Here is a 25374-nt window from a genome sequence, read left to right as displayed (position 1 = left end):
GGTTGCATCAGACCGAAATTCTCCGGACCACCCAGTTCCAGAAACTGCCCTGGAGACATTCCGGACCACCCAGTTCCAGGAACTGACCTGGGGACTTTGAACCCAGCCCAGCCTTCCCGCCTTTCGAGGGGCGGGACTAACTGTCCCCCAGGATACCCGAAAAGACCACCAAATAAGGAATACCCTGCGCCCTCCCAGATTCACCACACCCCTTTCCCTTCTTCCCCTATAAAATCTTGCCCAATCCCCGCCCGGGTGCGACTTCTCTGGCCCCTTTCTCTCGGACCAATGAACCTCGCGCCCGGGAGCGCTCCCTAATAAAGCTCACTTGAAGCTTTCCTCTGTTTCGCGATGCCGTTTGTTAAAATCCGACCTTAACAAGCTCCACCGGCCCAACCAGGTGCCTTCCCAGGACTCCAGGGCTTTGGGGCTTTGGGCCACACTGGGTTCTTGGTGGTGGAGTCAGGGTGTGTGGGGGGCTGGGGTGTGGGGTGTGTGTCGGGGGGTGGCCTTCTCCGGAGGCGTTTCCAGTTCTCAGCCACGTAAAATCCTTCATTCGTCCCAATACACGCCGTCGCTCACATGCTGCTGGGACGTGCAAGGTGCACAAAAGACACGCGCAGAAACACGGGCCCCAGTCACACACTTGCCTCCTCTGCGCCCTACCAGTCACATCTCACACCCGCACACACTCCCCCCCCATTCACACACGTACCTGCCTCCTCCTCCCGGTCACACACACACACACACACACACACCACGCGCTGACGGTCACAGTCGCCAAATCACGCGCGCACGCTCACGACCTCGCCGCCCCAGCATGCAGACCGGGACGCTGACCTCTCGGCGCCTCCCCGTGCCCGGCTCAGCCGCTGCCGCCGCCCCACTCAGACTTTCTTCTCAGAATCGGCCAGACTCGCTCACGTCCGGGTTTCAAGTCTCGTCGGAAGTGGGCGCGTCCTCTCAGCGCAAGGGCCCTTGGGAAACGTAGTGCAGACAGGGGTGGCGGCGGCTTTCTGAAATCTGAGGACTACACTGCTAGGCAGGGTTCCTCCCCGCGGCCTGGTGATCACTGCCCTCTGTCCCCTATTGGTGCCTCCTGGTCAGGAACAGAGCTACCTAGAAGCCTTTTAGCTTCTGGGTCCCACGGCCTCCACGAAAGAAGCCGAGCCCCGGGGACTTCTGGGAGCCGTCGCCGGGCTCGGAGTGCGCAGGAGCAGCTGTCAGGCACTGAGAGCCGAGACCCGAGTAGCCGCTCACCCGCGCCTCGGCCGAAGGTGGGCGGGGTCGCAAGAACGTGGAGCGCGCAGGCGCCTTGAGCAAGGGGAAAGCCAGGGAAGTGGGCGGAGCTTAGGAGAGGCGGGTCTAGGGGCGGAGCCTTCGGGATAGAAGAGCGGAGATTTGGATTTTGCCTGGTGCTTTGTGCACTTGCGGGTGTGTGTGCGCGCGTGTGTGTGTGTGTGTGCGCGCGCGCGCTCTGGGGTCTAGGGGAGGCAGATAATTTATTTCCAAAGGTCTACAGAGCAAGAGGAACTGTACTTAAGAAACGACGTCTTATGAGCCTCATCAGCATCTGTACTTAATTTACATGACAAGATTCTTGACTTTGAGCTGATGCTATAATGAGATGCGATTTGGGGAGGGGTCTTGGAAGCCGGTGACTGTTTTGTATGCCGAAGGGAAATGAGTCACCAGGGGCCGGAGGGCAGACTATGGTAGGCATCCATTAAAGTGGCTCCCAAATGATCCCCGCCTCCTGCTATTCATAACCTCATGTAATCCTCTCCCCTTGGAAGTGAGCTGGACCTAGTGACCCACTTTTAATTAACCAAGTACAAAGATGAGGGGATGCCACTTGTAATATTAGGTTACATAAAGGCTTCGGCTTCCACCTTGGGTACCCTTCTTTTGCCTGCTCACTTACAAGGAAGCCAGCTGCCATGTTGTGAGCTGCCCATGTGGAAAGGAATTGATGTGTCCAGCCAAAGGCCAGCAAGGACCCGAGGCCAGCCAACAGTTTTAATGAGTTTGGAAGATGATTCTCCTCCCATAAAGCCTTCAGATGACTGCTGTCTTGTTGAGAGACCCCAGGAGCCAGAGGCACCCAGCTGAGCCATGCCTGGATTCCTTACCCAAAGAAGCTGTAAGATGACAAATGTATGTTTGTTTTAAGCCACTAAGCTTTAGCGTAGTTTGTTACACAACAGCTAATGAACATACTATCACAGCCCTTACTCTGTGATTCAGTGAGTTAAAATAGGGATTCTGGGCTTCCCTCGTGGCGCAGTGGTTGAGAGTCCGCCTGCCGATGCAGGGCAAGCAGGTTCGTGCCCTGGTCCGGGAAGTTCCCACATGCCGTGGAGTGGCTGGGCCCGTGAGCCATGGCCGCTGAGCCTGCGCGTCCGGAGCCTGTGCTCCGCAACAGGAGAGGCCACAACAGTTAGAGGCCCGCATACCGCAAAAAAAAAAAAAAAAAAAAAAAAAAAAAGGGATTCTATCAGTAGTCAAAGATACCACATTGATAGAACTACAGCAGCTGCTATCACAATTAAAACTCGTGTCATTACCTGCACATATGTTTGTTTTTCGCTCACATAATAATCCACTGCTGTTGCTCCTGAGTGACTGATGGCTTTCCTCCAAATAGCGGTTTAGCGGCCCAGAGTTCTTCCATCTTGCAGTTTTGCCGTTCCATACAATTGAGATTCTTCTTCTTCCATCTGGGTGGTACATCCTTTTCTTAATAACCGAGCCCAGAGTGACACACGTTTCCTATTCAAACCACAGCCAGAACTGGAAGCAATAGTGGCTGAGTAATGCAGGATGTGCCTTGGCAGTCACATTCCGGAATCGACTTTCAGGCAACAGAAAGGGAAGCACAAACTTTGGGCAGTTGTCTAATCATATCATAGGTATCATTAACAAATGCTACATACCCAGGACCTTGGAAAATAACCATATGGGTTTGTGGTCATTGTACCTGCTACAAGCTACACTACATAAGAATTCCCCCATGAGCCCTCACTCTGCACAAATACGTCATTCAGGAATTCCAGTAGAAATGTTCAGATACTGATTACAATCTTTCAAGAGTACTCAGTCTCCTTTCTGTTGACTCAAGTCGATGTGGGACTTGGATGCCATGCCATGGAGTGCTTCTAACTAAAACAAAACCCTAGTGCAGTTTCAACCTTGGGGATCAATGAAATAAGGTAAAAATATCAGATATCAGAACATTCTTAGGATTTCTGTGTTTATTGTGACATTTCATTTTATTCTCAAGATTACCTGTTGCCCTATACTCCAGCTATTGCACATGCCCTAGTTCAGTACACTTTCCAAATGTAATCACTGTCATGAGAAATCCCAGTACCTAAAGGAGACAGGAGACTTTTAATATGCTGGTACTTCATGTCAAAAGAACATAGAAAAACTACTAGACCTGACAGGGGAACTTGCAAAAGATAAGTGAGGGTAGGGACATAAATGATCCAATCCAGCACTATAAACTCTTGAATTCTTTCAAGTCCTTATATATTATGCAATGTAAATTCTAACCCTCGAGATGACATTTCCAAAAATGTGTCCTAGATTTTTGATATAATAAAGGATATTAAATATTTCTGGATGACATGAATCTCCTCCCTGTCTGCATTTCAAGACTAGAAAAGCAGACTCAAGAGTTTTGTCACAGATGTATGGCAAAGAGAATAAGTAGGGAGGTTTCTTAAGGTTTGAGAAAGTCAAAAGTTTTCTAAGATGCTTGAATCTTTCGTGATAGCCCCATTCCAGTTACATGGATTCAAATCTTTCCCCACACTTCACTTTCATCTAAGAGAAGTGGCGAGGTTGGGAATTCAGTAAGTATCATAGCTCAGCAAACACCTGGATCTACTGTTGCACTTGGGTTTCAGGATTTGCCAGCCCCGTGGTTAGAAGCACTTAAGAAGACTCCCAACACAATCATAGAAAGGTCTGACTTCAATGCCTTTCTTAAGGTCAGAATTTCAAGTGGCCTTTCACTTTTAATTATCTAATTTCATTGTAAACAAGCATCACACTTACTTTTGGAGCTAGCATTGCTCACTGCCTTTAGTTTTTGGTAAGAGCTATCCAGCCCCTTGTGTGCAGTGGGCTTATGATCCTGCTACATCATGACTATCCTTTCCTAACACAACACAGGATTACAAGTTTCTCTGTCTTTTAACCTATCTCTTTCAATCAGCCCTTAATATTCTGCTTCTCTGTAGTCTGAGAATCATCCTCTAGTACCAATTTCTGTATGAGAATAAAAGATGACTCCACCTTAGAAGTTAAATATTGAAAGGATACCAGATACCTTGAAGATTTAAAGAACCAAACAAAATTAGGATGTGAGGATGCAGGAATCATTTTAATGGATCAGACAGGTAGAGATGCAGAAATCTTTAGGCTGCTGCCAAAGGATGACTCAATTCCACCTATTTGCAGTCCAGGAGTGATGTTCCATATCTTTATAATAGCTGTTACAACAAGTGGCCCAACCAATCAAAATGAATACTAAAAGAAAACATCCCTTATGGCCCATACATAAAGCCTAATATTTGCCCCATGTCTCCGGTCAAAATACAAAGAATGAAAAACCTGACTGGCTTAATTAGAGCCATGTGTGACTGGCAGTCCAACAGTACAATACAGAATGAAGGCAAAGTGACAACAAAGAGCTAGGAAAAGCATGTGTTAAAGACAAAAACAGATTTCAACATATATACTGAAAAAAATATATATATATAGACACACACACACATATACACGCACACATATTCAATATTAATTTTGACTCTATGACTACAAGATTATTTTACACATAAAGTTCTGCAAATCACATATTGCATTTAATATATTGTAGACAGACAATACTCCATAGGAGCATATGTAGAGCTTAATCTCTTTCTGCTAACTGGACAATACTGTATTGAATAATCACAATTTAATCAATCTGCTTGGCAGGATACTGAAATCCTATTTATTGTAATTAAGAAGATTTTGCAATAAACATTATTTATATCTATATATTTATTCCATTGGGATGAAACTCCTAGATCTAGAATTACTGTTTTAAAAGGAATGCATATTTATAGTGTGGATAGGTCATGCCATATTGCCACCCCAAACAGGAGGAGACAAATCTACACTGGTAATGATGAACAACCTCCTGTTTTCCCACAATAACTAGTACGGGAAATTAACTGCAGTTTAGATTTTAATCCATCTGCGAGTCAAGAAGATTCGTTTTAAATCTGTAATTTTCTGAGCAACAAGGTTAAGAACCTAACAAATTTTCTTTATTCGAGTTCTTCCACGGTGACACGCCTGTTGGTAAGCACTGCCTAGTTCCCCGACTGCTTTGTGTCATAGCACTCTGTTCTTAAATGACATATTTTTTCATATGTGTTGTGTGTATTTTCTGCCAGTTGCCTCTTACATCTTTTTTGACACGTTTCACCATATCGAAGTTTATTTAAATCTTTGTACAGGCCAGCTTACTCTCTTCATGTCTTCCAGGGCTCCATGTCCTACTCAGTAAAGCCTTCCTCCTTTCTGTGTTCGCCTCTAACATATTATTTCATAATTAGAGCCGATAAATACAACTGTATTATATTTCTCTGTAAGGTCTAGGTATGCTTCTCTTTGTGGAGAGTGGATAATCAATTGTTACAACATCATTTCCCCAATAATGAAACGCTAATCTTATTATATACCAAAACATTTTTTCAACGATTTTTTTTTTTCTGGCCACACCACGCGGCATGCGAGGTTAGCTCCCCCACCAGGGATCAAACCCGCACCCCCTGAAATGGAAGCACAGAGTCCTAACCACTGGACCGCCACGGAAGTCCCACCAAAACATTTTTTAAATGTCCTGCTATGTTTGACAAATCATCCTTCCTTGTGTGGTTTTCAGCTAAAACTGTCAGAGCAAACATATCCTACCGAGACTCTATTGGGAGTGACAATTTACAAACATTTTAACAGTATTACTTCATCTAGAAAAATATAGTATTTCTTTTTATTGACATTTCCTATTGTTCAACAGTTTAATAACATTCTTTCACCTCTATTCATAAGTTGCTTTACAGTTTTCCTTGTTTTTGATGGGAGAGTTGTATTATCCTCATAAAAATAATTAGAACCTTTTGTGTATTTTTCTCTGCACTGGAGCAGGAGTCGGCACGCTTTCTCTGCACAAGGACAGAGAGTAAATATTTGAAGTTTTTCAGGCAATACTGTCTCTGTTACAGCTACTCAGGTCTGCTATTGTAGAGTGAAAGCAGCCCTAGGCAACATGTAAACAAATGAGCATGGCTGTGAGCCAATAAGACTTTATTTACGGACACTGAAATTTAAATTTCATATAATTTTCATGTTGTCTTAAGCTATTATTCTATTCACTTGTTCCTCCATTAAAATAATTTTAAAAATTCAGATCATGGGCCATACAAAACAGTGAGGCTCTGGCCATGAGTCATAGTCAAGATTAGTCTGCCTCAAGGTTAGTGGTTCTTTGAAACTTTAATGGAATTCACGCATAAGCCCAGGTGACTTTAAATGATCAAATCTTGCCAAATTTTCTAATACATGTCAGAAGGTTTAAATGTACGCAGGTGAACCTTGTCTTCTCCTCTGATTGTTTCAGTTCTTTTCTTCCAGGTGGCCTCCTCACCCATGTTCTCTACACACTTTCTAAGACTGTTGTCAGATGTAATTTTCTCACCAACAAGGTCACAGCACCTTACACTTTATGCAGATAAATGAAAAGCTATAATACTAACTCAACATTATGGAATCAAGTTTTAAACCAGAACGGGCAAAGCCTCACTGTCTTGAAACGCCTGTTCCTGATCTAATATCCGGCTTCTCTTAGCTTCATTCTATGCATCATTTTCAGTCAGAGTTGCCTATGGTAACTTTTCAATGTCTGAAAACAATGTTTTTAAAAGAGCTAACATTACTGAACGCTTAGTATGGACCAGCCATTGTGCTACACACATCTTATGCATTAATCAATATGAAGGATCACAACATAAGTGTTTACATGAGGAATAAATGAATTCTATTTTCACTTAAAACAAAAATCTTCACGTTCTAACTGCAACAATGTGAAGAACAAACTTGTACAGGACAAGAACAGAATAGACAGAAAGAGAGAGAACAGGTTTTAAACTGCTGGAGTGGTCTATCTGAGCCACAATGTCTCAGGACTATAGTGATGGGAGTGAGGGTGGATTCCAGAGAAACTTGGGTAACAGATCCACAGGATTTGATGTAGCAGGTAAAGAGGGGCGTGCAGGTGACTCTCCAGTGTGGATTCTCTGATGTGCAAAGTGTGTGCTCTGCCTGAAGACCTTTCTGCTTCTCTTATGGTTGTGGGGTCTCTCTCCCGTGTGCACTCTTTTGTGCTGATTGAGGTGTCCGATTTGGATGAAGGTTTTCCTGCATTCCTTGCATTCATACGGTTTCTTTCCAGAGTGAATCCTCTGATGGACGCTAAGGGACTGCCGATGGCTGAAGGCTTTGCCGCACGCACTACATTCGTAAGGTTTCTCCCCAGTGTGACTTCTGCGATGACAGATGAGGGACGACTTTGTCTTGAAGGCCTTCCCACATTCAATACATTCGTAGGGCCTTTGGCCAGTGTGAAGCCTCTGGTGCTGAGTGCAGGAGGAGTTGTCGCCAAAGGCCTTCCCACATTCCATGCACTTATAGGGTTTCTCTCCCGTGTGAACTCGCTGGTGTTGAATAAGGTGTGTGGTCTGGCTGAAGGCCTTCCCGCACTCCTTACACTCATAGGGTTTCTCTCCTGTGTGAGTTTTCTGATGCTGTGCCAAGTGAGCCTTCTGGGTGAAAGCTTTGCTGCAGACCTTACAAGCATAGGGCTTCTCTCCGGTATGAATTCTCTGATGGGTGGCCAGCTGGGAACTGATGCTAAAGGACTTACCACATTCCCCACATTCGAAGGGCTTCTCACCAGTATGAATCCTCAGATGGCTAGCAAGGTGTATATTCTGCCTAAAGGCTTTCCCACATTCTTTACATTTAAAAGGCTTCTCTCCAGAATGCACCCTTTGGTGCTGAGTGAGTGAGGCATGATGGCTAAAGGCTTTTCTACACACCTCACATTCGTACGGTTTCTCTCCTGTGTGAATTCTCTGATGGACAGTCAGGGATGAGCCATACCTAAAGGCTTTGTCACACACATCACACTTGTAGGGCTTCTCTCCAGTATGAATTCTCCTGTGCTGATTGAGTCCGATGTGATCACTGAAGGCTTTCCCACAGTCGATGCAGTCAAAGGGTTTCTCCCCGGTGTGATAATACCTCCAGTGACGGATAAGGGATGTGTTCTGTATGAAGGCTTTCCCACATTCCATACATTCGTAGGGCTTCTTGCCGGTGTGACATCTCTGATGTCGAGCAAAGGATGAGCCGTCACTGAAGGCCTTTCCACATTCCTTACATTTATAGGGCTTCTCTCCAGTATGAATTCTCTGATGCACGGTGAGGGATGAGCTCTGGGTAAAGGTTTTCTTACATTCATTACATTTGAAAAGTTTTTTTCCTGCATAGATCCCTGCATGTTTTATTACCACTGAACTTGGGGGGAAAGTTTTCTTAACTGAATCACAGCGGTGAACTCTCTCTTCTGAAATGTCCAAGTGGAACCATCTTCCAGATTTGTTATACGGACACTCTCTTTCCTTAGAGAGAGTTTTGTTGTGAGTGACTGCCTCCTGCCTGAATTGTGTCTTCTGACCTGCCAGCTTCCTTTCAAACAGACCCTCAGAATCCCAGCTTCCTCTGAAAGTGGAACTCTCTAGGTTAGTGTTTGAAGTTCTGTCCGTTACCACTTCAGCAAATGAATCCTGCTTCGGAAATAACTCCTGGGTCTCATGTATAGACTGCTGGCCTGAAAGATATCAAGAAAATAAACAAGAAACAAACATTTCTTTTATCATAGGCTGGGAGAAAAGGAATCTACTAAAAGGAAAACTGTGAAGAAACTCACTAATTGGTGAATTAAACCCTAATTAAACCACATAAATTGTGCACCTCTAAAACATGTGAACATGCAGTCTACAATGTATGTAAGACGACCCCAGACTGGATTCATACAGGAACCCAGAGAGGTGAATAGAAAAAAAGATAAATGTATGTGGAATCAGTCACACATCAGAAGCATCAGGAGTTGGAAAAATGTTCTGTAATCACATCACCTAAAAATACAGTCTATGACAATCATTCTCTTCACCCTTTCTCACCCCTGGCTATGCAGCTTTGATGCCAGGGCAGTCATCATGTCACCAAAGTTGTTCCAAGAAGCACACCAAACACAAAAGGACAGTGTATTCTATGACGTTCATTAAGAGTCCTGAAAGCCCAATCACTCCCCTACAACCAGAAATGGTGTTTCTGTCAACTGTATCTTATTTGACTGATTTCAACAGAACCTACAGTGCCAACTGATGGCTAAAGTTCAGTGGTCACATAGAAATCATTTTTACACTGACCTGCTTGCTTCTGCAAGCCTGACAAAATCGTCACTTCTTCTCTGGCCATTTAAGTAATGGAATTTCTCATTCTGGAAAGACTGTTTCTATAAAAATAGTGAGTGCTGATATTATATTTAATTACATCATACACACCACTGATCGGGTATATGGCTTACCTCAGACTACAAGCTTGCAGGGAGGAATGATTATGTCTGAAATCCCTTTGCTGAATCACTTAGCATGTACCAAAAACTTGTGCAAGTAGAGCTATATCACAATAAATGTACAGAGATCAAAGTGGTGTTGGGGAGAGAGATGATGCAGAGAGCCAGATGTTTGGGAAAAGATGATCTTTAAAAAAGGAAAATAAAGTATTTTTTTTAATGGCATCTAAACACTGAAAGCTTTCCTTCTTAGGTCAATAACAAGACAAAGATACCTGGGAAGTTCCAGCCAGAGCAATTAAATAGAAATAAAAGGCATCCAAATTAGAAAGGAAAAAAAAAAACTGTACTTGCTGATGATATCATCCCATATATAGAAAACCCTAAACAATCCACAAGAAAGGTATTAGAGCTAATACATCAAGTCATCAAAACTGCAGTATACAAGATCAACACACAAAAATCAGCTGTATTTCAATACACTAGGAATGAACAATCTGAAAAGGAAATTATGAAAATAATTCCATGAAAAATAGCAGTGAAGGAATAAATTATTGAGGAAAAAAGTTACCTTAAAGGGTGCAAGACTGTACACTGAAAACTACAAACACTGCTTAACAAAATTAAGAGCCAGATAAATGGAAAGACATCCTGTGTTCATGGATAGAAAGACTTAATAATGTATTCATGGAGAGAAACAAGGAAGAATTAAATAAGCAACAGAAACAAGACCAAACAAATTTGTTGTACAGTACAAATGGGAGTAATATATCTGTTAACAGAAACAAAAAACCATGAATGAAACAAAAATCAAAGCTAAAGCTTCTATAAATGAAGCTACCAATCTAAAATACTGGATAGCAAGAAACACCACATGCAACCTTTCAAACCACAGGAAATTGGGGGAAAAAATATCACATTTATAAAACAGGATTTACATTCATGCTATATACAGGCAAGGAAATATGACCCAGCAGAAATGTGGGCAATGGGCATGAAGACATCACTAACAGAGTATAAACCCTGAATGGATTTAAACACATGTATTCACAACCTCACAAGTAGTCTGCAAAATAAAAATTAAACAAAACTCAATTTTCACCCCACAGCTTGGAAAATATTAAAAAAAACCCAAAATACTATTAGTGAAGATGTATGGAAATAGGTATTCTCATATATTGTTTACCAATGGTGTTACAGCCTGTTATTATGTTCATGAAACTTAAAAGACATGTATACTTTGATCATGCAAAGAGATATGAACAAACTGGACCACAGTTTATTACAGGTGAAAACCAGAAAAAACCTAAAGGTTCAAATATCCTCAACAGTAAATTAGTTAAGTAAATTATGGTATTTCCATATATTGTAATACTAGAGAGCCACTTAGGTGAAGTTTCTGTCTACTTTCTAAGGATACAAATAGAAGGAGAAATCATAAAAGTAGTAATATATTAGACTATATAAAATTTTTAAAAATTTTATGTACAACTTAAAAAATTCTAGTGAAAAGAAAAATACTTATTACCATATGTAAAAGATAGTTTGAAACAATACATTAAAAAATTAATGTTCACATTAAAAAAAACCCACTGGGACTGGACTGGCAGTGCAGTGGTTAAGACTCTGCACTTCCACTGCAGGGGGCATGGGTTTGACCCCTGGTTGGGGAACTAAGATGCCACATGCTGTGCAGCACAGCCAAAAAAGGAAAAAAAACCCCAAAAAACAAAAAAATAGGGACTTCCCTGGTGGTCCAGTAGTAAAGAATCTGCCTTCCAATGCAGGGCATGTGGGTTTGAACCCTGGTCAGGGAACTAAATCCCACATGCTGCGTGGTCATAACTACTGGGCCCGTGCACCTCAACTAGAGAGCCCGTGTGCTGCAAACTGCAGAGCCCACATGCTCTGGAGCCCATGCACCACAGTCAGAGAGAGAAAACCCACACGCCACAACTAGAGATAAGCCCGCGCACCGCAATGAAAGATCCTGCATGCCATAACTAAGACTGGACACAGCCAAATATTAAAAAAAAATCAAAAACAAAAAAAATTTAAGACACAAATAGAGAAATGGATATAAATGAGGGACATTTTACAAAAGGATAAAGACAATAACAAAATTTGAGGAAAGTATTCAACTCATTTTCATAATAAAAAAATAACCTTAGGCTATAATCTTTCACCAAATAATAAGCTAAACATTTTCACCAAACTACCCAATGCTACGATGATGCAATTAAACCCATACATCTAGTCATCTGGCCATTGCTAGAGTCACTAGAACAGAAAACTCTCAGAGCTCAGCAGATTTTCACTTCCAGGGATACAGGCATCCCCAAAATGTACAGCCTTCACTAACATAAAGGTGCCTGTTATATTTTTAACACCAAGAAATGTGACGCAACCTAATTGAGCAGTGGCACACAGAACATGGAACTCACGTGAAAACACTGGTACGCAGGACAGAACGCAAACTCTATTTCTACCACGTAAAACAACATATGTGTTCATCAGGGCTTGAAGGGCCTAAAGTTGTCTTGTTAACATATTGTGATTACAGGTTATGATTTTCTATTCCTTTCCCAGACAGGTGACAGGATTACACTTTCTGAAAACCATTATTTTCAAAAGAAGTTTCTTTTCCTTCCTTGTGTATCGAAGAAACGGCCCTCCGCCCACGTCTTCTTGCAATCCATCTGCCCACCCTCTCCAACCCAGACAAGGATTCTCTGGGGGGAACCCTGTCCTTTGCCTCTTTAAGGCCATGTTGGGAATTTCACAAGCTCTGGTTTATGCAAGTCATCCATGCACATGTCATATTTGATGCAAATATTTGATGGCTGAGGACAGAAGTGTAAATTCCCTCGTTCTCCAATCGCCTGCCAATGTCAAGCCAAGTGGCTCCCTCCTTCAATTTGTGGTTCTTACAGGAATGGATGCATCACGAAGTGAGTGGCCATGTGACTACGAACATCAGACCTTTGGAAGACAGCTCCAGAAACCCTCGGGGTCTGGAAGAGATCATTTAAAGAACCAAGTGGCTGATCCATGTCTGAGTGGCCAAGGACAGGAGCAGAGCTACAGGGAGGAGTTATCAACCAAGAGAAGGTGGGGTGGGGGGGCAAGGAGGAGGGGAGGAAGGAGGAGGGGGAGGGGAGGGGAGGGGAGGAGGGGGGAGGGGAGGGGTGGGGAGGAGGGAGGGGAGGGGGGAGGGGAGGGGAGGAGGGGGAGGGGAGGGGAGGAGGGGGGAGGGGAGAGGGGGGAGGGGAGGGGTGGGGAGGAGGGGGGAGGGGAGGGGTGGGGAGGAGGGGGGAGGGGAGGGGTGGGGAGGAGGGAGGGGAGGGGGGAGGGGAGGAGGGAGGGGAGGGAGGGGAGAGGAGGAGGGAGGGGAGGAGGGGAGAGGAGGAGGGAGGGGAGGAGGGGGGAGGGGAGGGGTGGGGAGGAGGGAGGGGAGGGGGGAGGGGAGGAGGGAGGGGAGGAGGGGAGAGGAGGAGGGAGGGGAGGAGGGGAGAGGAGGAGGGAGGGGAGGAGGGGAGAGGAGGAGGGAGGGGAGGAGGGGAGGAGGGGAGGGGAGGAGGGAGGGGAAGAGGAAGGGGAGGGGAGGAGGGAGGGGAAGAGGAAGGGGAGGGGAGGAGGAGGAGGAGAGAACAATGTAATTTTCAAAGCTCGGATCTCAATCTTCTTTCCAGACCCGAGGACTTTCTCTGTACGTTAGGGAGCACCTGGCCTCTTTGGTGAGAACTACACTCTGGCCTGCAGTGGCATTTCCACCCCAGGCCTCCCACGCTCACCTGGGGACGGGCCTCTTGCCAGCTCTCCTTTCACCACCCAGGGTTCCTTCCCAAGGTCCAGCAAAGAGACCAAGTCTGGCTCAGACACACAATGTCCTGCACATGGGAAAAGACAGGGGTTTCAGTCATACCCTTGGCATTCTTAAATGGACAACCAATTCCTTGGCTTTGAAGGAAGAGCGCTTTATTACAGGAAGGACCAGGAAGAAAAGTGAAGAGTATTTTAAGGATATTGAAGTTGATGCTTCAAGTATGACAGAGATACTAACTCTCAACTCTACAAACGTCACACTCTTAAGAATTGCGAGTAAAAATTCAACCCAGTGCTTTGGAAGACAACCCTGCCACACCCCCCACCCCCCACCCCCACACACAATTCAAAACTGAGGAACGAAAGTGGGGGCTCCTGAAGTTTCAGATTTCGGAGAGGAACATCCTTACCTACTGCCCCCAGATTGTGGTCCTCCCACACAACATTCTTACAGAAACTCTTCCGAGTTGGGTCTGGCTGCTGGGAGACGTCTACGGCCATGTTCGTGATGGTCACCAAGCCCTGAAATAGTACAAACACGTTTCTCATCAAACCGTGCTCGTGAACCCACGATGGCTCTGTGGGGTGGGCTGCATCCACATGCTGTGATGTACCAAGAATTTTCACTAGGTTCTGAGTGATGCCGGTCACATGACGACTGAGCTAGCTATGTCGTATATGTTTAGGGGGAAAGAAAAGAAAAATAGGGGAAACTGTTTGTGCCATGGAGAATCTATAATTTCTTGGAGGAGAATGAAGGTACAGAGAGTATGGATTTTCTGAAGTTCACTGGAGGCTTCCTGACGTTCAACACACGTTGTTCAATTAAGTCTGCAGAGGGTTTTTCTCTCATATGAAATCTCTGATGAAAAGGAAGGGTTGAGATCCTATTCAAAGTCTTCTCACATCCATTACAAGTCGAACATTTCTGATTTAAACAGACTTGTTTACGACTTGCTGTGACCCAGTGTTCCCCCTTGTGTGTATCAAGACTTCAGGTACTCTCTCTTCTGGGGGGACACTCTGTCGGTATGCAGCCCTGGATTCCAACGGAAACTTCTCCCACACTTACTGCAGACAAGATCGCTTTCCTAAGGAAGGGTTTCTTTGTGAAGGACACAAGGAAGCTCCTGGGAGTCATCAGCACTGCCTCTGTAAGTGCCTTACTAGGAATCTCGCCAAGTCTACCTCATGCAACTTATCTGTAAGCGTGTCTCCCCCTCCATTTACACCCTGACTCACCAGATGCCTCTCCAACACAGCACTGTAACCCCAGTCTTCCCCTAGAACGGAGCACTCCAGACTGTAGGTTGTGGGCCTCTCCATTAGCACCGCCTGGGATGACTTTTCTTCACAGAAGCTCTTCTTTGAAGATAACTCCTTGGTCTTTGGCAGAGCCCGTGAGTCTAAAAGATATTTTTAAGAAGGTAAATATCTCTTCGATTATATACCAGTATGAAGAAATCTTCCAAAATGTAATCAGATGGGAAAAAATCCTCAAAAAAAGTATACTGTTTCGAAAGCTGTTTTATATGACCAACTGGCCTTCCATTCCCAAATTTGTGTAGCTTTAACCCTAAAGGACACAATGTGAGTTTTCACACCTAAAGGTTGACCAAGTAGTGCATGTTATGGTTTTAGCAGGAGACTGGAGAAAGAGATCGAAGTGCAGGAGGTGAGAGAGCTCACAGAGATTTAAATCTAAGATAAAATGTGGTCAAAATAGACAAAGAGGGGCAGAGCCTATTGAAGGAAATGCTATATGATCCTTATCTCAGCGCTATTATGGAAGTCTCACTTTGACTCTTTCTCCATTTTATTTAGCAAAAATTTCTTCTCTCTTTTTTTTTTAAAAACTAACGTCTCCTTTTTTTTTTTTTTTTTTTTTTTGATTACAATGCTAACTAACCAATGTTCAGATTCTGGCCTTAAAAGTACAGGTCTTCAAAATCAACTACAGTCTCAGCAACAGAAGAAGGGTCAACAGAAGGGAAAAAAACAGTTCTGTCTCAGAAAACTGCTCAGAGAATGTGATTTAGTACCATGATAAATGGAAAACTTTTCCCCAAAACGCCATTCCAGTTCTCCTGGGCCATACGATGACCCATGTGAGTCGTCAGAGTTTGTAAACTGTCCTGTTGATACAAACTTTTCTGCCGAAGTACGGTTTGAACAAAGAGGTCTTACAAGATTCTCAATTCTTTAGAAATGGTAGTCATTTCCTATTACAGGAACCTCCAAAAGAAATCTGTAATTCTGATTCCTTGTCTTACTTGGTTAACTTGCTATTCCAGAAATAGTGTTGTGGTTGAAATCTCTGTACTCCCAAGTGGTATAAATATGATATCTGCATCACAATATCTGCAAGAACATACCATCAAATCAGAATCAGTGTCCTTTCCTTCTGAGAGCCAGTCGCCCACCTGTGTGCAGCCTGTTTGCACGGGGGAAGTCCGCCTGGACCCCAGACGGATCACGGCTCAACACAAATCCTCTCCTGAACTACCAATGTCTTTCTTCTCGTTCTCACCTTTCTGCTCAAGGCTCTACTCTTGTACCTTGTTTCCCTGGCTTGAAACCGGGAATAACTTTTTTCTTCCTCTTAGGTACCTATTTACACTAATCATATGTAGGACAGTACTTTCTACTGCACTTAAGTGTACAGAAATGTCTTATCGCCCCTACGGGATGGTTAGTTTTCTAACAGCTTACGCTCATCTTCCCAGCCAGCACCTGGTGGGCTCACTCAAAGCTGACGTGCAGTAACAATCAGTTAAAAGAAGTCTGTAAATGAAAGTCATTTCATCAAAGAGAAATAAGATAGTAAAACCTGCATCAGAATCAGCCGAAGACTTTTAAAGAAAGTGACGACTGTGTAAGTGTGAAAAGCAAAAGGGTAAGACGGGTGCTGGGAAAACATGAGATCCAGAGGACAGGACAAGAGTTACAAGAATTGTAACACGACTTCCCTGGTGGTCCAGGGGTTAGGACCCTGCCTTCCACTGCAGGGGGGAGCGCGTTTGATCCCTGGTTGGGGAACTAAGATCCCAGAGGCTGCGTGGCGTGGCCACAAAAACAAACAAACAAAAAAGTTACACTTGGTGGGGGGGGAAGCAGAGGTGGAGAGAAGAGATGGGGAGAAGGAGAATTTGCAAAGCCCAGGCCTAGATTTTCCCTCCAGGCCAGAGGCTCAAGGCTGCTGATGATCCCAGGTGTCTGAAGGCGCGGAGCTGCGACTGCCATGGCCTCACCCCACCTGGGTCTCCCACGCTCACCTGGACACCCGCCTCTTGTCAACGTTCTCTTCGCCACCCAGGGCTCCTTCCTCTGTTCCAGTGAAGAGATCATTTTGGGCTTAGAAACACAAAGTCCTAAATATGTAAGAAGAAACGGGACGTGGTCATGCTGTGGGTCTGTCCTTGGCTTGAAGGAAGAGGATGGTGCAGGGTGTGGTGATGAGGAGGGAGGGGGGGCCTTTACCCAGCGAGACCAGGCTCCTGTAGTTTTCCAGCATCACACTCCTGTACAGACTCCTCTGAGCAGAGTCCAGCCACTCCCACTCCTCTGGGGAGAACTCTACAGCCACATCCCCAAATGTCACCAAGCTCTGAAACGACAAAAGCACATTCCTGCTGGACCAGTGCTCAGGCCCTGCCCCCCAAATGCACACGTCGAAGCCCCAACCCCCCATACCCAGAAGGTGACTGTATTTGGAGACAGGGCCTTCAAAGAGGTGACTAAAAGTTAAATGAAGTCACACGGTTGGGCCCTGATCCAATCTGACTGGTATTCTTGTTAAGAGGAGGAAGAAATCAGGGATGGGTGAGCACAGAGGGAGGACCATGTGACAACAGAGCGAAAGGGCGACTGTCTACAAGTCAACGAGAGGCCTCAGGGGAAACCAACTCCGCTCACCCCTTGGTCTTAAACTTCTGTCCTCCAGAACGGTATACTGTTTGTTGTTTTAGCTGCCCAGCCTGTGGTGTTCTCCTCATGGCAGTCCTTGCAAGTTAATATAGGGGCCTAAGGGTTACCCCCTCTTCATTTTAGGTAGGAGATTATACATGTAAGGGAAAATACCCAGTGATGTGGAAATCTAGTTAATTACTGGACAGCGGGCCTCATTACACTGTAAACTTCAGAGAAAAGAGAAAAATAGAGAGCCTCTACCCTCGGAGAACTGGCAATTTTGTGCTGGTGACAGGAGGTACACACAAGAGAAATATGTGACATCAATTAGAAACAATAAACAACGGAGGCTAAATTGTTCCACGCACAACAGGTACCAGAGCGTTTTTTACCATGAGGACAGTCAAGTGCCCTGGATCAGCACAAGAATGGGGAAACAGGAGACACTGCTTTGGGAAAGATCCCCAGTGTTCTCATCACTTCCTGCAAGTAATGATAAATTCTTCTTTCTCCCGGGGGGGGGAAAAAAAAAGAATGGGGAAATAAACCTGGAGGTGAACATCACATGACTAAACCCCGAACTGTGTTCTAAGGATTTCTATTTGCTTTTAGTGTTCATCACATGTTGAATGTTCATTTAAAACAAACTAACCGAATTCTTTTTTTCTGAAATAAAGATGAGTGTATAATTAGAATGAAAAATACGATAAAGCTTTTCATTAATAAGATGTCTTTGAGAATCAAGGTGTATTGTACACCACAGGGAATACAACCAACATTTTATAATAGTTATAAGTGGAGTATAACCTTTAAAAATTGTGAATCACTATGTTGTCAACTACACCACAATTACAAAAAAAGAATCAAGGTGCCATCTCAGAGAAGCGGGCAAGTATCAAGGAGGCATTGCAAGCCTGTTTACGACTGGGTCTGCTACTCATGCACTGCTGGTGGAATTTTATGTGGCATAATTTTATGATTTCAGTGTACAATGCTGATACATCCTAATGTATTTTGAACATTTATTCAATTCAAACTCTGACCCCCAGAATCTGAGGCTAACAGAAGGTATATTTAAATATCTGGCAGCCTTGGGATTTTCAAAAGCATAGACTCAAATCAGGAAGCAAAAAAGTCCAACTACCCCGAAGGCTGAATTAAGGACTCTGTCCACTCATCAGCTCTGAAACCTCGGCTAGTTACTTAACCCCTCTACGTCTCAGTTGCCCATGTTTAAAAGGGAAACATCAATAAAACCAACCTCACAGACCGTGCCATGGGTTAAAAAGGACAGCACAAGCACGGCGCTCAGAACGTGAGGTGCCTTGTAAACACCAATGAACGTTCGCTCTGCCGACTTTGACCCGCGGCTCAACCTTTCCATTTAAATTCTACCAGCAACGAAAGCGCCTTGGAGATTTGTTATCTGTTGAATAATATATAATACTATCACACGTTCTTTAACTTGCACCAACTTTGAAGATTTTTAACTGAACTGTGTAAAGGGTTCTGTGAGTGGTATCTTGCTTTGTGTGGAGATGGTGAAGTCCCGATGCAGGGCTCTCCTAAGTGGGAGAAGCCAAGGCCCCATAAAACACGGAAAACACCTGGTAACACTTGCGGGAAACAGCCGGGAACTGCTTAGTCAGCCTTGAGCAAAGACGTGCTCAAATGCAGGCCAGCTCACAGCAGCAAGTCCTCAAGTGAGTGCACCCAGCCTCAAAGGCAGAGGAACGGATTTGCTGGCTGAGTGGCTGGCAGGAGCGCTTACCTCGCTAGGCAGGCTTGGCTCTCGTTCCCCGGGTTGTTCACCCTGATCTGTTACTGACCTGCATTTTGCACCTGCGGTTCCTTAAATGCCTTCAAGTTTTGAAAACTGCGCGAGACTCAGCAGTGGAAATATTTAGGTATATGAAAACCCAAACATTTCTAAACATATGCTAAGTGACATAAGCCAGAGAGAAGGACAAAAACTGCATGATCGATCTCACCTATATGTGGAATCTAAAATAGTCCCAACTCTTAGAAATAGAGAGTAGAATGGTGGCTTCCAGGGGCTAGTGGAGGGGGAAATGGGGATGATCAAAGAGTACAAAGTTTCAGTAATGCAGGATGAGTAAGTTCTGGAGTTCTAATGTACAGCACAGTGCCTATAGCTAAAACTACTGCACTGTATTCTTTTCTTTTTTGGCCACACCCCATGGCTTGCGGAATCTTAGTTCCCCAACCAGGGGTTGAACCCGGGCCGTCAGCAGTGAAAGCACGGAGTCCTAACCACTGGACCGGCAGGGAATTCCCTGCACTGCATTCTTAAAGTCGGCCAAGAAGGTAGGTCTTATGCTAAGTGCTTTCACTGCCAAAAAAGTAAAAATACTAAAGAGGGAAGGGAGGAAACTCTGGGAACTGATAGATAAGTCTATGGCCTTGATGGGGGTGCTGGTTTCATGAGTATGTATTTACCCTCAAACTCAGAGAGTTGTACATATTAAAAATGTGAAGCTTTCTATGTGTCAATCTTGCCTCAACAAAGTGGTTTAAAAACAAACAAAACATTTCAATGCAGATTTTTTTTTTGGCAAACATTTTCAATTGCATTCAAAGACACAGGTGCTGAGACAGAGGCTACTTTTCTGCTTCTTTTCTGACCCAATTCTAAAAGATGGGATTTTGGGACTTCCCTGGTGGTCCAGTGAGTAAGACTCCGTGCTCCTAATGCAGGGGCCCAGGTTCAATTCCACATGCATGCCACAACTAAGAGTTCGCATGCCGCAACACAGATCCCACGTGCAGCAACTGAGACCTGGCACAGCGTGAATGAATGAATGAATGAATGATGGGTTTTTGCAGGTTCCAATCTTACAATTCTAACTGCCTGCTCCTTGGCTGGGAAGTCTTGTACTTAAATTTTTCAGATATTCAAATAGCTTTCTGATATTCCTTACTAAATGAAACAAAATATATATATTATATGTAGTAAATAAATTGTATACAAATTACAGTATCTTTTAAAATATCTTCACAGAATCTTTACAGTAACTTTATAAGTCTGTTGGAGCCAGAGAAAATGCTGCCTATTTTTCTAGCATTTGTTACTACTTTGTTATTGGTAAAACTGGAATTTGGGGGCCCTTAAAGAGAAGAATACAAGTTCAAATATTTTCTTATACTTGGCAACTGGGTTTTTTTGGTTTTGATTTTTCTTCTTAATAAGAAACATCCCTTTCCCCATCTCTCCAATCTCATATTCCAGAGGGACCCCAAAGTAACAGTATGTGCATATCCTTTTAAGACATTTTCCCAGTTTATACAGATTGCTCCTTATATACAGAATCAATGACTTTTGTTAGCTCTTTGTCTGAATGTTTGTGTCCCCCTAAACTTCCTATGTTGACATCCTAATGCCCTGTGTGATGGTATTTGGAGGTGGGGGCCTCTGGGAGGCCCACCCTCATGAATGGGATTAGTGTCCTTACAGATGAGGCCCCAGAGACCTCCCCAGCCCCTTCCACCATGTGAGGACACAGCGAGAATGTGCAGGTCCTGGTCTTATTCCTGTTGCCATCATACAGACGTGCAGACTTTCAGGTGGGTTTCACAGGGTCATACTACACCACGGAGGAAACATACAGGTACAGAATCTGTACTGATAATATGAAATTGATCTGGTGCTTTAACTCTCAAACATAATAAAGACGAGATAAACTTTAAAAACAAATAAAACCCAAAAAGCAACCTTATCCTTACAGAAAAATACTTTGTGTTAACATTTTACAGGAAAAAAAAAGAGTAAAAAGTATTTTACAGGAGGGACTTCTCTGGTGGTCCAGAGGTTAGGACTCCATGCTCCCAATGCAGGGGGCCCGGGTTTGATCCCTGGTCAGGGAATTAGATCCCACGTGCCGCAACTAAAGATCACACACACCGCAACTAAGACCTGGTGCAGCCAAACAAATGAATAAAAATTAAAACAAACAAACTAGTTTAAAAAAAAAGTATTTTACAGAAAAAAAATGCATCAAAGGGGTTTTTTTTGGTTCAATTCAATTCAGTTAATTTTTAAAATACACAAATGAAAATTCTGTAATAATTTTTTTGAGGGGGGTAAAGTTTACTTTTTTTAAAGTAAAAAAGTAAAATCTAGAATTCTAGCTTTTGAGACCCTACTGCTGTTCCATCCACATATAATTTTTAAAGTATTTTGCTTTCATGTAACTTTGGTAAACTTTAATCCACAGGAATGAAAAACTTCTGGGAATATACTCATAGAAAGTAATCAGAGATAATGCACATTTTCAGGTATAAAAAGTATCATTGTAATGCTATATTAAATAGTGAAACATTGGCTCCAGGAGAACTTTAAGACTACATTCACACATTCATCCACCACCTATTTTCCATATCAGGCGCTGGGGCAAAAGAATCCAAAATCCCTGCCTGTGTCAAATGTACTTTGTGGTATAAGAGAATCAGACAAGAGAAAACCAGATAAACTAAGTATATAGTATATTGAAAAGTGCTAAGAGTCTTAAAAAGTAAAGCAAGGAAGAGGGATGTGAGGAATTTGGGTGGGAGGCTCTGAAATTTTAGACACAGTGATCAGGAAAACGAGAAGGCAACTTTTGAGAAAGTAAAGTGAGTGATGGGGGAGTGTGGTAGCACATGTCAGAGTTCAGGGGGCCGGGTCACTTGGGGCCCTGTCAGTCACATTAAGGAGCTGGCCTTCATTTGGGAAAGCCATTGGGGCGTTTGAGCAGAGAGTGGCAGAACAGACTCCTCTGGCTGCTGCATTGGGAAGCGACCATGGGGAGCATGAGTAGAAGGGGCCAACGGCAAGATAATGAGGACCGACGCGGTGGTGGCAGTGGTGATAACTGTCAGATTCTGGGTACAACATGAAAACAGTGTTGACGGGATTTGCAAATGGACCAAACGTGGAAGGTGAGGGCAAGAGAGGAGACAAGAATGACAGCAGAGCTTCTGGCCTGAGTAACTCAGAGCATGAAACTGCCACAGAGACAGAGGCAATTGTCGGGGGGAACCCCAGGAACCTGGGTCTGGACGTGTTAGGTTTGTGTTACCTATTCGACATTCATGTGGAGGAGTCCAGTTGGACACAGAGGCCTGGAGCTCAGAGGAGAGATTTGGGCTGGAAAGGCGGATTGGGAGAAGTCAGTGCTTGGCTGGTCTGTGCAGACAAGAATGGGCTGACCTCCCCAAGGAAAGTGCTGCAGACAGACAAGAGGAGAGAGCCAAGTACAGAGCCCAGAGGCACAGGGACAGCTGTAGGTCAGGAGGGTGAGGAGGAACCAGCAGTGAAAGCTGAGAAGTCAGGAAGGTGGGAGGGCCAGGGCGAGCTCTTTCAGGGGGTGGCAGTTACCTGTTTTTGTAAGTAAAATTTTATTGGAACGCAACCCCACCCAATCACTTACATATTTTCTGTGGCTGCTTTAGCTCTACAAGGCAGAGGGAAGTAGCTGCAGCAGAGACCTCACAGACTGCAAAGCCTAAAATATTTACTACCTGGCCCTTTACAGTGAAAGCCTGCCAACCCCTGAACTATTTCAAACGCCAACGGTCGTCAAGTGCCAAAGATAATCAAGAAAGACGAAGAACTGAGCACTGCCTTTGGTAATGTGGATGGAGATCACTGGTAATCTATGCAGTCTGGGCAACTGGAACCCAGCTCATACGTTTATGAGCTGGCGATCACATATTTAGGAGACACAGCTGACAGAAACAAAGAATTTATTAGCATTCTAAGAAGGAACGCAATCAAGTGAGGAAAAGACAGCCTTCCATATTGCACCAGGGCTGCCCTTTCCTCTTCTGTCTGCCAAACCTCTCCTCTCCCTTCAAAACATGGGGCTCAGAAATCACATCCTTACTCTTCCCCGACAGGCAGCTAGGAGCCAAGAGTTCCTCCCGCCCACTCTCACAGTACCTGGTCCTAAAACTCACACTCAGAACCTTGTATGCTTCCATGACTTTCCACCCACAGGCTGTGAGCTCCTTGGGAGCAGGGGCTGGGGCTTAGCCATATGTCTCTCCAGGGGCTGGCACAAAAAGAGTACCAAGCACACCAGGTACAACACAAGGGGCTGTCCTGTTTGCACTAAGGAGTACCTTTCTGCTCCGTCAGAGTCCCTCTGAGAAAAGCTGCACAGGGAGGGGCTGAATCGTTTCTTCAATGAAGAACGAACTCTGAGTGGGATGAAGAGGAAGCAGGGAGGGAGGCCCTGGGCTGTCCCTGTAGCCCGCCACTCACCAGAATGTGAGGAAATGGGAACCAGCTCCCCTGACAGGTCTCTTAGATTGAAAACTTTTGAAAGAAAATAAATATTATTAAGTCCTGAAAAGCAAGCTTGCATTTCAGAGAGGAGAGAGGAAATGCCAACTCACCTGGGAGGTGGCTTGCCGTTCAATTCCTGTCCCTGCCGCCTCCTGCTTGTGTCTCCTCACCTGGACAAAGGCCGTGTCCCTGGAAGGCAGAGCTGGGGGAAGAGAGAGAAGTAGCTACAGGCCAGATCTACACCACGCTCCCTTCCTGCTGAGTCTTAAACGACAGCTGTAAATCTGAAATGGATTCAACAAGTGGAGCGTCAAATGCTCGAGCATGAGTAGGATGGGACCAGTTTTGAAGGGTCACCTGGGATGTGGTCGCTACTCTACTAGGGGCTGTCACGGGTGGGGGGGGGTGTCTTCTCTCTAGGAGCCCTGAAACAGGGAGGTGGCCGGTTAGAGTGATCCTGTACCGCGGACTAATGCTCTCGCGTTCAATTTCCAGTCCTTTGGATGCCCCCATCCAACAGCCCCGGAGTCCAGGGACGCCATTCACCAGCACTTGGGCCCCAAGAAGCCTCCTGTCCCAGACCCCACCCTCCCCTCACCCTGAGGGGATTAATTCGTCCCCGTCCACCCGCCGGGCCACCTGTCACGCTCACCTCTATTCTCAGGTCCCGTGGTCGCCGCTCCCCGCTGGCCCCTGGATGTGAGGCCACGCCTTGCGCGCGGCCTTCCCCGGGCAGGGCAAGGGAAAGCAACCGGGGTCCCCGCGCTCCGGCCGCGGCCCGCTCCGGGCTTTGTGCGGGGGACGCCTCGCTGCGGTGGGGATCCCAGGCCGCGGGCCCGCGCGCTCGCCGTCCCCCGCATGTCACCACCGTGCGCACACACGCCCCCGGGGTCGCGAAAACACACCCAGCCCGCCCGGGCACGCCGGGCACCCAGCCGGCCCCGCCCGGCCGGCCGCCGAGCCCACCACCCTGCCTGGCCAGCTGGAACCCAGGTGGCGGGCCGCCGCCGGAAGTGAGCGCGTCCGTCAGCCGCGGCGCCCTCTGGGAAACGGAGTCCCGGCCAGCGTCCCGGCGGCGCCAAGAGGAGAGAGGGCGTGGAGGAGAGGGCCCGTCTGGGCCTACACAGCGTCCGTCGACTCGGCCCCAAGTCAGCGGCTCCTGGCCCTTCCGGACCGCGGCTGCCCAGGTGGTTATCCACATAGTAACCGAGTCTGGCCGGAAGTACAGGCCGCGCCGCTAGACAGGACTGCGCCCCAAGGGCTTCTGGGAGTCGCTCCCGGCTTGGAGCGCGCAGGAGCAGTTGCAAGCCGGGGCGGGGCTTATGGCGAGGGGCGGGGCCTCGGGGGACGTTGATGATGTCTCTGGGCGGGGCAGGTGGTGTGGTCCTTGGAGTTCGTTTCTCCCGGTTGTCAGCCAACAGAACTGGGGGATGTGCGGTGGGGGAAGGGCAGGGTCCAGAATGTGATTGTGATGGTGTGTGTGTGTGAGCACAGCGTGTCTTCGTGTGTCCGGTCTGCATCCCACCTTTCACCTCAGGTGGGTCCCCTCTGCTGATACAGGGGCCTCCCCCACCTCCCACACCCATCCTCCAAATGCCAGGCTTCAGGGACCAGCAGGAATGAGCAGTCTTCCCCCAAACTTTCCCCTGGGCTGGCT

The 25374-nt window shown here is 45.6% G+C and overlaps 1 protein-coding gene across 5 annotated transcripts; it reads right to left on the bottom strand.

Annotated features, from left to right (window-relative positions):
• Positions 1 to 4379: 4379 nt before the first annotated feature.
• On the bottom strand, positions 4380 to 24712 carry ZFP28 (ZFP28 zinc finger protein). 5 transcript variants are annotated; one of them, XM_069540275.1, is made up of 9 exons: positions 24370 to 24712; positions 23828 to 23919; positions 17000 to 17126; positions 16795 to 16890; positions 14762 to 14925; positions 13930 to 14041; positions 13489 to 13584; positions 12626 to 12708; positions 8869 to 8947 (listed from the first exon to the last, which is right to left on the bottom strand). In XM_069540275.1, the coding sequence occupies exons 1-8, from the start codon at positions 24575 to 24577 to the stop codon at positions 12671 to 12673; spliced, it is 933 nt and encodes a 310-aa protein (XP_069396376.1). In that variant the 5' UTR covers positions 24578 to 24712; the 3' UTR covers positions 8869 to 8947; positions 12626 to 12670. The 5 variants fall into 5 exon arrangements, with proteins under 5 accessions (XP_069396374.1, XP_059856056.1, XP_069396376.1 ...); XM_069540273.1 differs by lacking the exon at positions 12626 to 12708 and having other exon boundaries at positions 4380 to 8947; XM_069540274.1 differs by lacking the exon at positions 8869 to 8947 and having other exon boundaries at positions 11244 to 12708.
• Positions 24713 to 25374: the final 662 nt, after the last annotated feature.

This window comes from Delphinus delphis, chromosome 20 (genome assembly GCF_949987515.2).
Source record: "Delphinus delphis chromosome 20, mDelDel1.2, whole genome shotgun sequence".
Classification (NCBI taxonomy): Eukaryota; Metazoa; Chordata; class Mammalia; order Artiodactyla; family Delphinidae; genus Delphinus; species Delphinus delphis.
This window is presented reverse-complemented; position numbering and strand designations above follow the sequence as displayed.